The sequence below is a fragment of the Oncorhynchus mykiss genome, chromosome 19, assembly GCF_057628025.1.
Source record: "Oncorhynchus mykiss isolate SJ-2025 chromosome 19, ASM5762802v1, whole genome shotgun sequence".
NCBI classification, from domain to species: Eukaryota; Metazoa; Chordata; class Actinopteri; order Salmoniformes; family Salmonidae; genus Oncorhynchus; species Oncorhynchus mykiss.
The window spans coordinates 23004309-23020000 of record NC_143040.1 but is presented as its reverse complement, the minus strand read 5'-3'; the positions used below and the strand labels follow the sequence as shown (position 1 = coordinate 23020000).

General features: G+C 46.2%; 1 protein-coding gene across 19 annotated transcripts in view; it reads right to left on the bottom strand.

Moving 5' to 3' along the window:
• Window positions 1–15692, bottom strand: part of LOC110498654 (teneurin-3) — a 439962-nt gene that overhangs the window by 101593 nt on the left and 322677 nt on the right. For all 19 annotated transcript variants that reach the window (XM_090210457.1, XM_090210459.1, XM_090210460.1 and 16 more), the window contains 2 exons: window positions 10609–10728; window positions 92–306 (listed from right to left, as the gene is read on the bottom strand). In XM_090210457.1, the coding sequence (XP_090066583.1) occupies window positions 92–306; window positions 10609–10728 (335 nt within the window). The remainder of the gene's footprint in view (window positions 1–91; window positions 307–10608; window positions 10729–15692) is intronic.

The window sequence follows — 15692 nt, the reverse complement described above, 5'->3', positions numbered from 1 at the left end:
ACCCTACCTGTATGTTTGAGTGTGACAGTCCAATTACACCTCCAACCTAATGTGTGTGTGTGTGTGTGTGTGTGTGTGGTGTCCTTCCTACCTGTGTATGTGAGGGGGGAAGGCCCTTCCTGCCGTAGACCCCCACCAACGCATCCCTCTGCACTGAGATGTTGAACTTGAGGAACTGGGGCTGGTCAATGTAGAGCTGGGAGCGCCAGAAGATCCCTGGTGGGACTTCCTGAAGGGCCCTGCGCCCCACGTCCACCTCCCCCGTGTCTATGGTGTTGTTCTCCTGGAGGAACACCCCTAGTTTACCTAGATAGAGGGAGAGAGTGGGGAGGGGATGGAGCAAAGAGAGAGATTAGATTAACATTCTGAATGACAGAAATATGGTTCCAGTTTAGGACAACATGATGAAGTAGTACGCACTTGTAATGATGAAAGTGAATGGAGGAAGGCATCATCACTATGCATTTGAATACAGCTGTTTAGATTGTTAGCGGCGGCCTGAATTCAGCCATCAGATTAAGATGGTAATCCTAGCACCAGGCTGCTAGAGTAATGTTGTAATGAGGCACCAGGCTGCTAAAGTAATGTTGTAATGAGGCACTAGGCTGCTAGAGTAATGTTGTAATGAGGCACCACGCTGCTAGAGTAATGTTGTAATGAGGCACCAGGCTGCTAGAGTAATGTTGTAATGAGGCACTAGGCTGCTACAGTAATGTTGTAATGAGGCACCAGGCTGCTAGAGTAATGTTGTAATGAGGCACCAGCCTGCTAGAGTAATGTTGTAATGAGGCACTAGGCTGCTACAGTAATGTTGTAATGAGGCACTAGGCTGCTACAGTAATGTTGTAATGAGGCACTAGGCTGCTATAGTAATGTTGTAATGAGGCACTAGGCTGCTACAGTAATGTTGTAATGTGTCAGTAGCCTGTTCTCAGGTCTGTTTGTCCTGTGGTATGGTTATTCTAATGAGGCAGTAGGCAGAACAGTAGCCTGGTCTCAGGTCTGTTTGTACTGTGTTATGGTTACTCTAATGAGGCAGTGGGCAGAACAGTAGCCTGGTCTCAGGTCTGTTTGTACTGTGGTATGGTTATTCTAATGAGGCAGTAGGCAGAACAGTAGCCTGGTCTCAGGTCTGTTTGTACTGTGGTATGGTTATTCGAATGAGGCAGTAGGCAGAACAGTAGCCTGGTCTCAGGTCTGTTTGTACTGTGGTATGGTTATTCTAATGAGACAGTAGGCAGAACAGTAGCCTGGTCTCAGGTCTGTTTGTACTGTGGTATGGTTATTCTAATGAGGCAGTAGGCAGAACAGTAGCCTGGTCTCAGTTATTTTATTTCTATAGTCCAGACACGCCATTTCAGTCTTTGTCACCACCACATTAACGAACCCCGGCTCACGGTCACACACACTACCAGTAATTTCCAGTAATATTATAACTTACAGTAACACAGTGTGTGTGTGTCTGTGAGAGAGAGAGCTATAGGCTTCCTCAGAAGGGAATAATGGCGGTCACGGGGGAATCGACTGGTCTGCTACGGTTACCAATGGACAAAAGCTGTTGTTAAGAATCCATTAATTATTGCAGAATTGGTTCAGAGGACCTGTGGTGTACAGTGGGGCAAAAAAGTATTTAGTCATCCACCAATTGTGCAAGTTCTCCCACTTAAAAAGATGATAGAGGCCTGTAATTTTCATCATAGGTACACTTCAACTATGACAGACAAAATGAGAAAAAAAAATCCAAAAAATCACATTGTAGGATTTTTTATGAATTTATTTGCAAATTATGGTGGAAAATAAGTATTTGGTCAATAACAAAAGTTTATCTCAATACTTTGTTATATACCCTTTGTTGGCAATGACGGAGGTCAAACGTTTTCTGTAAGTCTTCACAAGGTTTTCACACACTGTTGCTGGTATTTTGGCCCATTCCTCCATGCAGATCTCCTCTAGAGCAGTGATGTTTTGGGGCTGTTGCTGGGCAACACGGACTTTCAACTCCCTCCAAAGATTTTCTATGGGGTTGAGATCTGGAGACTGGCTAGGCCACTCCAGGACCTTGAAATGCTTCTTACGAAGCCACTCCTTCGTTGCCCAGGCGGTGTGTTTGGGATCATTGTCATGCTGAAAGACCCAGCCATGTTTCATCTTCAATGCCGTTGCTGATGGAAGGAGGTTTTCACTCAAAATCTCACGACACATGGCCCCATTCATCTTTCTTTTACACGGATCAGTCGTCCTGGTCCCTTTGCAGAAAAACAGCCCCAAAGCATGATGTTTCCACCCCCATGCTTCACAGTAGGTATGGTGTTCTTTGGATGCAACTCAGCATTCTTTGTCCTCCAAACACGACGAGTTGAGTTTTTACCAAAAAGTTATATTTTGGTTTCATCTGACCATATGATATTCTCCCAATCTTCTTCTGGATCATCCAAATGCTCTCTAGCAAACTTCAGACGGGCCTGGACATGTACTGGCTTAAGCAGGGGGACACGTCTGGCACTGCAGGATTTGAGTCCCTGGCGGCGTAGTGTGTTACTGATGGTAGGCTTTGTTACTTTGGTCCCAGCTCTCTGCAGGTCATTCACTAGGTCCCCCCGTGTGGTTCTGGGAATTTTGATCACCGTTCTTGTGATCATTTTGAACCCACGGGGTGAGATCTTGCGTGGAGCCCCAGATCGAGGGAGATTATCAGTGGTCTTGTATGTCTTCCATTTCCTAATAATTGCTCCCACAGTTGATTTCTTCAAACCAAGCTGCTTACCTATTGCAGATTCAGTCTTCCCAGCCTGGTGCAGGTCTACAATTTTGTTTCTGGTGTCCTTTGACAGCTCTTTGTTCTTGGCCATAGTGGAGTTTGGAGTGTGACTGTTTGAGGTTGTGGACAGGTGTCTTTTATACTGATAACAAGTTCAAACAGATGCCATTAATACAGGTAACGAGTGGAGGACAGAGGAGCCTCTTAAAGAAGAAGTTACAGGTCTGTGACAGCCAGAAATCTTGCTTGTTTGTTGGTGACCAAATACTTATTTTCCACCATAATTTGCAAATAAATTCCTAAAAAATCCTACAATGTGATTTTCTGGATTTTTTTTTCTCATTTTGTCTGTCATAGTTGACATGTACCTATGATGGAAATTACAGGCCTCTCTCATCTTTTTAAGTGGGAGAACTTGCACAATTGGTGGCTGACTAAATACTTTTTTGCCCCACTGTATGTGTGAATGGTTCAGGGGAACTATGAGATTCATAACGCCACAGAGAGAGAGATAATGTGTGGTGCAGTACATGCTTACAAAGGGCGATTCCACTGTCCAAAGAAGCAATTAGACGCAAAATGCTGCTTGCTAGTGAAACACTGGTCTTTTTGGCTCTATATCTCACTCTCTCTCTTTCTCTCTCTCTCTCTCTGTGAGCTAGGGTAAAAAATGACCTCATACCGTAAAACTTCTAATTAAATGGCAAAGTTTTACGGTATTTATGAGATTCTGCTGCCCTCAAGCAGTAAAGATGAGATGTGTTTGAATAGTAACACAATCAATATCATGCTGTGTATTGAACAGTCCCCCCTACATGAGAAAAAAGATGAACATCTATTTATCAGCGCACTAAGTTAAGAAAAACTAACTATCCATCAACATAACATTTTACTGTGTGCAACAGTAGATACATAGATGCTTTCTTAGAATGTCTGGCTCTCTCTCTCTGTTATAATCTACTATGGCTCAACAGTGTTGCCAATGTATTGAGGGTTGTCAGGAGTCGGGAGTGTTGCGGGAGTCAGATTACTGCTAGCAGTCAAACAGTAATCTGTATTAGCGGCTCTTAATTGTTGGAACATCACTGATAGAACTAGATCAACACAGAAGTAGAGAAAGCCTCTCTCTTGATCAGGGTTATGTGGTGCATCAACAAGGACAAGGATGAACAAGGTCATACTGCTGTGTGAAAATGCAGCAGCTTCAGCTCAGGCTAGACACCACCAGCTCTGACAGCTATACATACACTGATCAATTCACATACACAGATCAGATCACATACACAGATCAGATCAGATACACAGATCAGATCACATACACAGATCAGATCACATACACAGATCAGATCACATACACAGGTCAGATGACATACACAGATCAGATTACATTTACAGATCAGATGACATACACAGATCAGATCAAATACACTGATCAGATTGCACATGATGCCATGGAGGAAGACAAGAGCTCGAATACTCATACTAACCGCACTAACCGTACTATTTGTGACGTGATTGAGTATATAATATTATTGGTCATAGAATGGAGCTACAGTTGAAGTTGGAAGTTTACATACACCTTGGCCAAATACATTTAAACTCAATTCCTGACATTTAATCCTAGTAAAAAGTTCCTGTCTTAGGTCAGTTAGGATCACCACTTTATTTTAGAATGTGAAATGTCAGAATAATAGTAGAGAGAGTGACTTATTTCAGCTTTTATTTCTTTCATCACATTCCCAGTGGGTCAGAAGTTTGCATACACTCAATTAGTATTTGGTAGCATTGCCTTGAAATGGTTTAACTTGGGTCAAATGTTTCGGGTAGCCTTCCACAAGCTTCCCACAATAAGTTGGGTGAATTTTGGTCCATTCCTCCTGACAGTTGGTGTAACTGAGTCAGGTTTGTAGGCCTCCTTGCTCGCACACGCTTGTTCAGTTCTGCCCACACATTTTCTATATGATTGAGGTCAGGGCTTTGTGATGGCCACTCCAATACCTTAATTTTGTTGTCCTTAAGCCATTTTGCCACAACTTTGGAAGTATGCTTGGAGTCATTGTCCATTTGGAAGACCCATATGTGACCAAGTTTTAACTTCCTGACTGATGTCTTGAGATGTTGCTTCATTATAGCCACATAATTTCCCTCCCTCATGATGCCATCTATTTGTGAAGTGCACCAGTCCCTCATGCAGCAAAGCACCCCCACAACATGATGCTGCCACCCTCTGTGCTTCACAGTTGGGATGGTGTTCTTCGGCTTGCAAAGCATCGTTATGTTTGGAGGAAAAACATAATGATGGTCATTATGGCCAAACAGTTCTATTCATGTTTCATCAGACCAGAGGACATTTCTCCAAAAAGTACGATATTTGTCCCCATGTGCAAACCGTAGTCTGTCTTTTTTATGGCGGTTGTGGAGCAGTGGCTTCTTCCTTGCTGAGCGGAGTTTCAGGTTATGTCGATATAGGACTCGTTTTACTGTGGATATAGATACTTTTGCACCTGTTTCTTCCAGCATCTTCACAAGGTCCTTTGCTGTTGTTCTGGGATTGATTTGCACTTTTCACACCAAAGTACGTTCATCTCTAGGAGACAGAACATGTCTCCTCACTGAGCGGTATGATGGCTGTGTGGTCCCATGGTGTTTATACTTGCGTACTATTGTTTGTACAGATGAATGTGGTACCTTCCGGAGTTCTGAAATTGCTCCCAAGGATGAACCAGACTTGTGGAGGTCTACAATTGTTTTCTGAGGTCATAGCTGATTTCTTTTCATTTTCCCATGATGTCAAGCAAAGAGGCACTGAGTTGGAAGGTAGGCCTTGAAATACATCCACAGGTACACCTCCAATTGACTCAAATGATGTCAATTAGCCTGTCAGAAACTTCTAAAGCCATGACATAATTTTCTGGAATTTCCTAAGCTGTTTAAAGACACAGTCAACTTAGTGTATGTAAACTTCTGACTCACTGGAATTGTGTTACGGTGAAATAATCTGTCTGTAAACATTTGTTGGAAAAACTGCTTGTGTCATGCACAAAGTAGATGTCCTAACCGACCTGCCCAAACTATAGTTTGTTAACAAGAAATTTGTTGAGTGGTTGAAAAACGAGTTTTAACGACTCCAACCTAAGTGTATGAAAACTTCCAACTTAAACTGTAGATAGTATCCCAAAAGTTCCAGGATATCGTACTAAATTCGCCAAAATATGAAGCATACACGCAGGGGACACTATTTCCGTACTTTAGGGACCATAATGCAATTCTTCAGGAAATGGGCGTGGCTTCACATCGTGGAAGAAAATAGAGGAAAATATGCAGCCGAAGTACAACGAGAGCGGATACAAATTCCTTGCTTTAACTGATTATGACAAATGTTAAGAAAATGTTGAGCAATTTAATAAAGTCATGACTTTTCAAATAAGTTACCTTACACGTTATGTTGGCTGACATTTTGTTAGCTACGCTGTACTCACAAACCACGTAGCATATCATTACAGCAGTATGTACCGGTATGTTTGCTAGCTACCTAACATTAGTTGGCTACCTATACATCAAACTTGCCAGTATATTAGCTAAATGGTGTAGTATAGTTGTTGTGCGTTCTCAATGGACATTCGGGTGCTTTCGTAAATTCGCTCTGGCTATCTACTCCGATTACGAATAATGAATTTACAAGCGCTCAACACCCGTTGAATATGGCCGGTGTCAGTAAACGGTCGGCAAAAAAGCCTAATTCAATTGTAGCCAGCAGCACAGTTACAGTCACCAACGCGCTGGATAACATGAAAACTGCCTGCTAGGGCAAGTAAAATGGTCCGAGTGGTCTAATTTGTGTCTGGAAGTAGCTAGCAAGCTAGCCAATGTTAGCTTGACAGCAGCTGTAAGGTCAGAACGCTCAAATCAACCTTACTCCTTGTCCTGAACGTCCAGTGTGCACTCCGAGAGCTAAACGTTTTGAATTTACAAACGGACAATCTGACAACGCACTCTGGCACTCCACATTGAATTTAAGAACACACCCAAAGTCGTAAAATGTCTAACTAGTAATTTGTTATGCTAACTAGCTAGCAAGAGGTTGCATAGCAACAGCATCAACTTCCGGTAGACAGGCCAAGAGCTAGAACGGTCAACTGAAAGCATACCGTTTGTTTACAGTATACAGTACTGAAATAAACTAATACTATATAGTATGTAGTATTTACTCATTAAGTATGAGGTATACAGTATGTTAGTATGGGTATTCGAACACAGCTAAGGTCTTACTAAAATGATATGGCAAACCATACATTATCCACAGTTCTAGAAATGTGTGTGTGTGTGTATACATCATTAATGCGTAAGATTGCGTGAATGTAACATGAGTATTTAATTCTAGTTAGCTACACTGTCTTCTAGCTTTACTACACTGTCTGCTAGCTTTACTACACTCTCTACTAGCTTTACTACACTGTCTGCTAGCTTTACTACACTGTCTGCTAGCTTTACTACACTGTCTGCTAGCTTTACTACACTGTCTGCTAGCTTTACTACACTGTCTGCTAGCTTTACTACACTGCTAGCTTTACTACACTGTCTGCTAGCTTTACCCAACTGTCTGCTAGCTTTACTACACTGTCTGCTAGCTTTACTACACTCTCTACTAGCTTTACTACACTGTCTGCTAGCTTTACTCTACTGTCTGCTAGCTTTACCTCACTGTCTGCTAGCTTTACTACACTGTCTGCTAGCTTTACTACACTGTCTGCTAGCTTTACTACACTGTCTGCTAGCTTTACTACACTGTCTTCTAGCTTTACTACACTGTCTGCTAGCTTTACTACACTGTCTGCTAGCTTTACTACACTCTCTACTAGCTTTACTACACTGTCTGCTAGCTTTACTACACTGTCTGCTAGCTTTACTACACTGTCTGCTAGCTTTACTACACTGTCTGCTAGCTTTACTACACTCTCTACTAGCTTTACTACACTGTCTGCTAGCTTTACTACACTGTCTGCTAGCTTTACTATACTGTCTGCTAGCTTTACTACACTGTCTGCTAGCTTTACTACACTGTCTGCTAGCTTTACTACACTGTCTGCTAGCTTTACTACACTCTCTACTAGCTTTACTACACTGTCTGCTAGCTTTACTACACTGTCTTCTACACGTTGCTGTGTCACTCCATATAGACCTGTCAACAAAGCCCTTTCCTCTCGCCCAGTGCAACGCAATCCAACACTTCCAATCATCTGTGAGAGTGAGTGATTGCTCCCCTGCTCTTCCTCCCCCTGGGTAGACTCTCTTATAGAGAGAGTGCTTTTAGGTTACCTGCCTATTACAGAGGTGAACAACAACATGCAGTCCAGCGATAGGTACTGGACACACACACTGGCACACACAAACTGGCACACACACACACACACACACACGATGCGCAGGTTGACTCATAGCCCGCAGTCCCCGTGATTATACAGATGTGGGATCTTAATCTGAGCCAGTTTGCTACAGCAGGAAAATAATCCTACAGCAACAAGAAATTGTTATGTGGATTATAATTAACGGACATTTTTTGTAGGGGAAAATCAAGTCTCAAATTTCAAAGTGGAAATTACAAACTTCAGAAGCTTTTTAAACCTCAAACACACAACAAGTTTTAGAATTATTTGTAAAGTTGTACGGTTCTCCTGCAACAGGGTGATCAAACTAAGATCCCCACTCCTGTATCCGCGGGGCGGGCAGGTTTAGGGTCATGAAAGATTTTGTGGATGAAGGGCGGGTGCGTGGCCGGCAGGTTGGATAAAGAGAAAACGATCCATCAAAAAAAAATCCATAAATGTATGATAATTCTTGTGCAATTCATATCTATATGATACATTGAGGTTTTTCTTTCATGATTTAGATCTGACATTAGGGCGTAAACCTAAGCCTTAGGGCCTAACAGTACATGTGCCAAATACACGCCAATAGCAAAATACTTTTGGGAACTTGGCAGAAAAAGTTCACGGCGATCCACCGAGGCAAAAAGGACAAAAAAAAAGGAAGAGTTCAGCACATGTGGTATATTAGCGGGTTAGGGTCGGGTGCATGCCTCCTATTTATCACACATAGTCGGGCGGTTGCAGACAGGTTATTAGCAATTGCGTGTAGGTGCCGGTCAACAAACAGCTGACCCCGCGCATCACTGACAGACACACAAACACACACTCACTGTGAAGGGAGAGTCAGCGTATATTTATCAATGTGTGCATGTATGTTTAGATGCACTTTACCTTTCTAGCACTGTGTGTGTCTGCGTGTGTCTGTCTGTATCTGTGTGTGTGCTCATGTCTATTTGTGGTAGTCCATTCATTCACATCAGTGAACAAAGCCATAGGCTGTCACTGCAGATCGTTGATGGCTCCGGCTCACACAGAGAGAGAGGAAGAGGAAGAGAGAGAGGAGGCCAAGGTTAGTTGAAGGAGGAGAGAACGGAGTAGGGAGGGATTTGTATTGATTAGAAGTGATGTGCTGAGTGGCGGCATGGCGGTGCTAATTAGTCTGTTATGATGAGGGCTGGAAGCGCTCATTAGATTGAGAGCATTCATTACTTCCTCACGTTAATGTAAACACTATCATGTTAGCATGACCACTCCTTTTCCTCCTCCTCCACAGTGGTTTTTAGCCTCTCAGTTCACCTCAGTTAGAGATCTGTCTGTCTGAATGTTGTCTGAATGGTGGTGACAGTCACTGTTCGAGAGAGAGAGAGAGAGAGAGAGTCCGAGAGAAAATAAAAGAGAGCGATGGCCTGGTCTTAGAACTAAACAAGTATCAACCTAATTGTGTCCGCGAAGGTTAGGAGGGGGAGGAGAACGACTCTACCCTCCCCTGTACGGTTACACAAGCACTGGAGGGACAGGAGCACACAGGGACGCACGGACACCGATCAAATCACGGGCACAAGAAGCAGATAATCTACATCTGAAATGGCACACTATTCCCTATACAGTGCACTACTTTGTACTAAAGACCTATGGTCCCTGGTCAAAAGTAGTGCACTAAATAGGGAACAGAGTGCCATTTGGGACGCAGACTAAGCCGGTCTCACAGTGGGAGATGAGACGGTGGTGGAAGTACTGGGGCTCATGCTAGTCCATTCTCTCCTCAGCTCTCTGCAGTATGATGGCCCAGTGTCATGGGTTTATTTCATCTCTACTAGGCTCACTTTAGCCTACACTCGGCCCAAATGAAGAAGAAAAGGTGTGTGATTTTAGACTATCATAACGTGCGACCCCACCTCTCACATGCCCAGGTCCCACTTTGGGTCCCGACCCATAGTTTAAGAAACCCTGCTCTCGTCAGCTCTCTGCTGCCCAGTCATAGACTTAGTTTGTAAGGTCAGTCCACTTCCAGATAAAGCCACTCTGTCTCACCTCAGCCTACAGAGACCAACACAGAGTCTGTACTACCTCAAATACCTGCAGTACTACCATCCCCTCTCCCCTCCACAGGGGATTCAGAGTGATGGTGGACATGGAAAAGGTGTGTGTGTTACAAAGGTGTATGTGTGTTGGTGTGAGAAAGGGATCGATAGAGAGAAACACTGCTGTGTAAGACAGCTACAAAAAGTGTGTGTGTGTTTTTAGAGCTGTAGTGTGTGTCCGATGAGGATACAGTGTGTGTCTGGAGGTCAGTGGCAAATAGAGTTTGATAGAGTGACTGCATTATGAAGTGTTCAGTGAGAGTGTGACTGGTAGTCTTCACACACGCGCGCACACACACGGACACACACACACACCATTTGGCTGGTGGCTGGGCTATGCCTTTGGATAATGGTCCGGGATGAATGATGGCAGTGTGTGTGTGTGTGTGTTCTAGCCTCTTACCGTTATCAGCAGACAGTGCGGTGATGGTGTTGGGTGTGGTGTCTGACCGCCCCTGACCGTTCTCAAAGCCGTAGCCCTCTGTCTCCTGCATCTGCCAGTTCAGACCAAACAGATGCATGGCTACAGTAGGGGGAGAGAGAGAGAAAAGACTTGTTACTCTCAGTGGTCGGCTTAACAACACACACACACACACACACACCATAAAGACAGTTTACCTAGCGCCGAGTCAGAGATAGGATGCCTAATCGAACTCTATCAGATAAAAAGACAACAGGAGAAACATCCCTACATCGATTATGGTTTGGGTCCTAACAAGCTCTCGGATTGGCCGGACCCTTCAGGGTGTGCAGATATCTGAACCTGTGTGTGTGTGTGTGTGTGTGTGTGTGTGTGTGTGTAGGAGGTGAGCTGTCAAAATAAGAGCAGGTATTGTTTGAAAACTCCAATATGTTAACCTGAGCCCAGAGAGGAGCGAGAGAGATGGAGGGAGGGAGCTGGAGAGAGGGAGAGATGGAGGGAGGGAGCTGGAGAGAGGGAGAGATGGAGGGAGCTGGAGAGAGGGAGAAATGGAGGGAGGGAGCTGGATGGAGGGAGAGATGGAGGGAGGGACCTGGAGAGAGGAAGAGATGGAGGGAGGGAACTGGAGAGAGGGAGAGATGGAGGGAGGGAGCTGGAGAGAGGGAGAGATGGAGGGAGCTGGAGAGAGGGAGAAATGGAGGTAGAGATAGATGGAGGAAGAGATGGAGGGAGGGAGCTGGAGAGATGGAGGTAGAGATGGAGGGAGGGAGCTGGATGGAGGGAGAGATGGAGGGAGGGACCTGGAGAGAGGAAGAGATGGAGGGAGGGAACTGGAGAGAGGGAGAGATGGAGGGAGGGAGCTGGAGAGAGGGAGAGATGGAGGGAGGGAGAGATGGAGGGAGAGAGCTGGAGAGAGGAAGATATGGAGGGAGAGAGCTGGAGAGAGGGAGAAATGGAGGGAGAGATGGAGGGAGGGCGCTGGAGAGAGGGAGAGATGGAGGGAGAGATGGAGGGAGGGCGCTGGAGAGAGGGAGAGATGGAGGGAGAGATGGAGGGAGAGAGCTGGAGAGAGGAAGAGATGGGGGAGGGCGCTGGAGAGAGGGAGAGCTGGAGGTAGAGATGGATGGAGGGAGGGAGCTAGAGAGATGGAGGTAGAGATGGAGGGAGGGAGCTGGAAAGAGGAAGAGATGGAGGGAGGGAGCTGGAGGGAGAGATTGAGGGAAGGATCTGGAGAGAGGGAGAGATGGAGGAAGAGATGGAGGGAGGGAGCTGGAGAGAGGGAGAGATGGTAGAGATGGAAGGAGGGAGCTGGAGGGAGAGATTAAGGGAGGGAGCTGGAAAGATGGAGGGAGGGATCTGGAGAGAGGGAGAAATGGAGGAAGAGATGGGGGAGGGTGCTGGAGAGAGGGAGAGATGGAGGGAGGGAGCTGGAGGGAGAGATGGAGGGAGGGATCTGGAGAGATGGAGGGAGGGATCTGGAGAGAGGGAGAAATGGAGGAAGAGATGGGGGCGGGCACTGGAGAGAGGGAGAGATGGAGGTAGAGATAGATGGAGGGAGGGAGCTAGAGAGATGGAGGTAGAGATGAAGGGAGGGAGCTGGAGGGAGAGATCGAGGGAGGATCTGGAGAGAGGGAGAGATGGAGGAAGAGATGGAGGAAGAGATGGAGGGAGAGATGGAGGGAGGGAGCTGGAGAGAGGGAGAGATGGTAGAGATGGAGGGAGGGAGCTGGAGGGAGAGATGAAGGGAGGGAGCTGGAAAGATGGAGGGAGGGATCTGGAGAGATGGAGGGAGGGATCTGGAGAGAGGGAGAAATGGAGGAAGAGATGGGGGGAGGGCGCTGGAGAGAGGGAGAGATGGAGGGAGGGAGCTGGAGAAAGGGAGAGATGGTAGAGATGGAGGGAGGGAGCTGGAGGGAGAGATGGAGGGAGGGATCTGGAGAGAGGGAGGGAGGGATCTGGAGAGAGGGAGGGAGGGATCTGGAGAGAGGGAGAGATGGAGCCAAGCAGTTTAGCACATTAGCATCAAGCCGGCCCTCTGGCTGGATATAATTCAATCCCACACTTTTCTCTCTCCTTCCCTCTCTATTCCCCCTCCTCTCCATTTCGCTCTCTCTCTCTGAGTGCTTCTGCGAGAAGCCACACTAAGAGTGAGGAGACACGTGAGAGGAGACAGTTTCTAACACTGTTTCAGCGCTGTCTGGAGCTGTTTGGAGCCATCATGGCTGCCGAGGGCTTTAGTAGGAGCCAGACATGATGGAGGCCTGAGGACTGTGACTCATACTGTACTGGAGGGCCAGTAGCAAGTCTGGTGAGAATGACTGTTTAGTACAAACAACACACACACACACACACACACACACACACACACGTGTCAGTGTGTGTGTGTCCTGTGTGAGTAATAAGCCTGCCTGGCTGTACACTCTAGCTCTAATGAGGGGAGTTTAGTCGTGCACACAGCCCCCTGTGGATTTCTACCTGAACACACACTCACAACCACCTATAAATCACTATCAAAGTAGGGGATGTTGTTGTATACTGGCGCTGTGTGGTGGGGAGTATGTGTGTGTGTGTGTTCTGTATAAGTGTGTGTATTTGTGTGTGTGAGCTGGATCTAGGATATCGAGACGTTATAGCTGGAGGAAATGGAAGCGACAGAGAGGGAGAGTAAGGGACAGAGAGAGGTCAAATGGTGGAGAGAGGTAGAGAGAGTGAGGGGAAGACGAGAGGTAGAGAGAGTGAGGGGAAGATGAGAGGTAGAGAGAGTGAGGGGAAGATGAGAGGTAGAGAGAGTGAGGGGAAGAAGAGAGGTAGAGAGAGTGAGGGGAAGACGAGAGGTAGAGAGAGTGAGGGGAAGACGAGAGGTAGAGAGAGTGAGGGGAAGACGAGAGGTAGAGCGAGTGAGGGGAAGAAGAGAGGTAGAGAGAGTGAGGGGAAGAAGAGAGGTAGAGAGAGTGAGGGGAAGATGAGAGGTAGAGAGGGTGAGGGGAAGACGAGAGGTAGAGAGGGTGAGGGGAAGATGAGAGGTAGAGAGAGTGAGGGGAAGATGAGAGGTAGAGAGGGTGAGGGGAAGATGAGAGGTAGAGAGGGTGAGGGGAAGATGAGAGGTAGAGAGGGTGAGGGGAAGATGAGCGGTAGAGAGAGTGAGGGGAAGACGAGAGGTAGAGAGAGTGAGGGGAAGAAGAGAGGTAGAGAGAGTGAGGGAGAATGTGTAGGGTAAGCTGAGGGAATCCTCTAGCAATTAGGGCCCGGAGGCCAGAGCGTTTTCAACCAGAGCCCACCCACAGTTCAACCAAGCCTCTCCTCCCTCTCTCTCTCTTTCTTTCTCTCATTAAATTAGAGTGGTATGGTGCTAGGGAGGGCCTCCTGCGGTGGGCAGGACTAGAGGGTCATGGGAGAGAAGTTGGCGGATCGACACCAAGCGCTGCCAGAGTGGAGCATGCTGGGAGGCTTAAGGCTCCTCAGGGCAACCCTCAGACAACCTTTACACAACCACAAGACAACCGTTAAACAATGTTGAGATATCCATCTCTGAGCTAGGTTCCCCATAACAGCATCAAAGCCCTTGAGCTTCAAACACGCGTCTCTGGACCTCTGAGAGAAGACATATAGAGACAGAACGAGAGCGAGGGAAACATTGGAAGACCAGGCGGACAAAGAGAGCCAGGTGTGGAGGTGGATGGATATTGGAGTCTTCAAAGCATTTCTATTTGTTGAAAGGTCAACCTTTTCAGACTGAGAGGAAGTCACGAGGCTGGTGGAGCTCTCATTTAGCAGGACTTTCTTTAGAAAGACAACCATTAGGCATCCGTCTACACGTTCATTCACTTTGCCGAATGTTCATTGTAATACAGAATGCCATTACTTCATTCATGATAGTTTACATAGCTGTACAAAATGTGCAAAATGGATGCAAATCCACCCCACAGATATACAAGTCTGCTGTTGCATGTCCGTTGTAATATCATTCTGGAATTTTCGATCCGTGAAGCAGTAATCGAAGCAGCGGATTGGACAGTGAGGAGACAGACAGAATGTTCTGGTGCTTACCTCTCTTAGAGGCTTTGATTTACAATATTAACAGGTGCAGGACTAATTGGCCAATAAAATGTGTACAGAAAATAACAAACAGGACGTTGACAAAGAATTGAATAAATCAAACACATTCTCAGTAGAAACTATTCAGGCAACAACTCACTGTCTAGAACAAAACTTAGATGTAGCTCTACTCTAGCCAAGCTGCTACCTGTCCAGCCTGCTCTCTCCCAGGTATAGCTCAACTCTAGCCAACCTGTTACCTGTCCAGCCTGCTCTCTCCCAGGTATAACTCTACTCTAGCCAACCTGTTACCTGTCCAGCCTGCTCTCTCCCAGGTATAACTCTACTCTAGCCAACCTGTTACCTGTCCAGCCTGCTCTCTCCCAGGTATAACTCTACTCTACCCAACCTGTTACCTGTCCAGCCTGCTCTCTCCCAGGTATAACTCTACTCTAGCCAACCTGTTACCTGTCCAGCCTGCTCTCTCCCAGGTATAACTCTACTCTAGCCAACCTGTTACCTGTCCAGCCTGCTCTCTCCCAGGTATAACTCTACTCTAGCCAACCTGCTACCTGTCCAGCCTGCTCTCTCCCAGGTATAACTCTACTCTAGCCAACCTGCTACCTGTCCAGCCTGCTCCAACATGTTACCTGTCCAGCCTGCTCTCTCCCAGGCAAAAGCCAACTGAGCACCTAAGTACTCTTTCCAGGAACTCCCTTCAACTAGGAATGTTCCATCATGATAGCCCCAAAACACATTTCTACCATAAATGAGTAATTTCCCATGGACATATATAATAAACAACGGTTTTACATAAACACACACACACACACACACACACACACACACACACACACACACACACACACACACACACTTCAATAACTTGTGCCATAACTTCTACTTTAAGTCACAATACACATTCATGAAGTAATTCACCCCGGCGACAATTCATCACTTTGGTTATTCCCGTCAACCAATAAATGTTCCTCGATGACTCGTAGACTAATTTGCCTCGTGCGTCATGCACA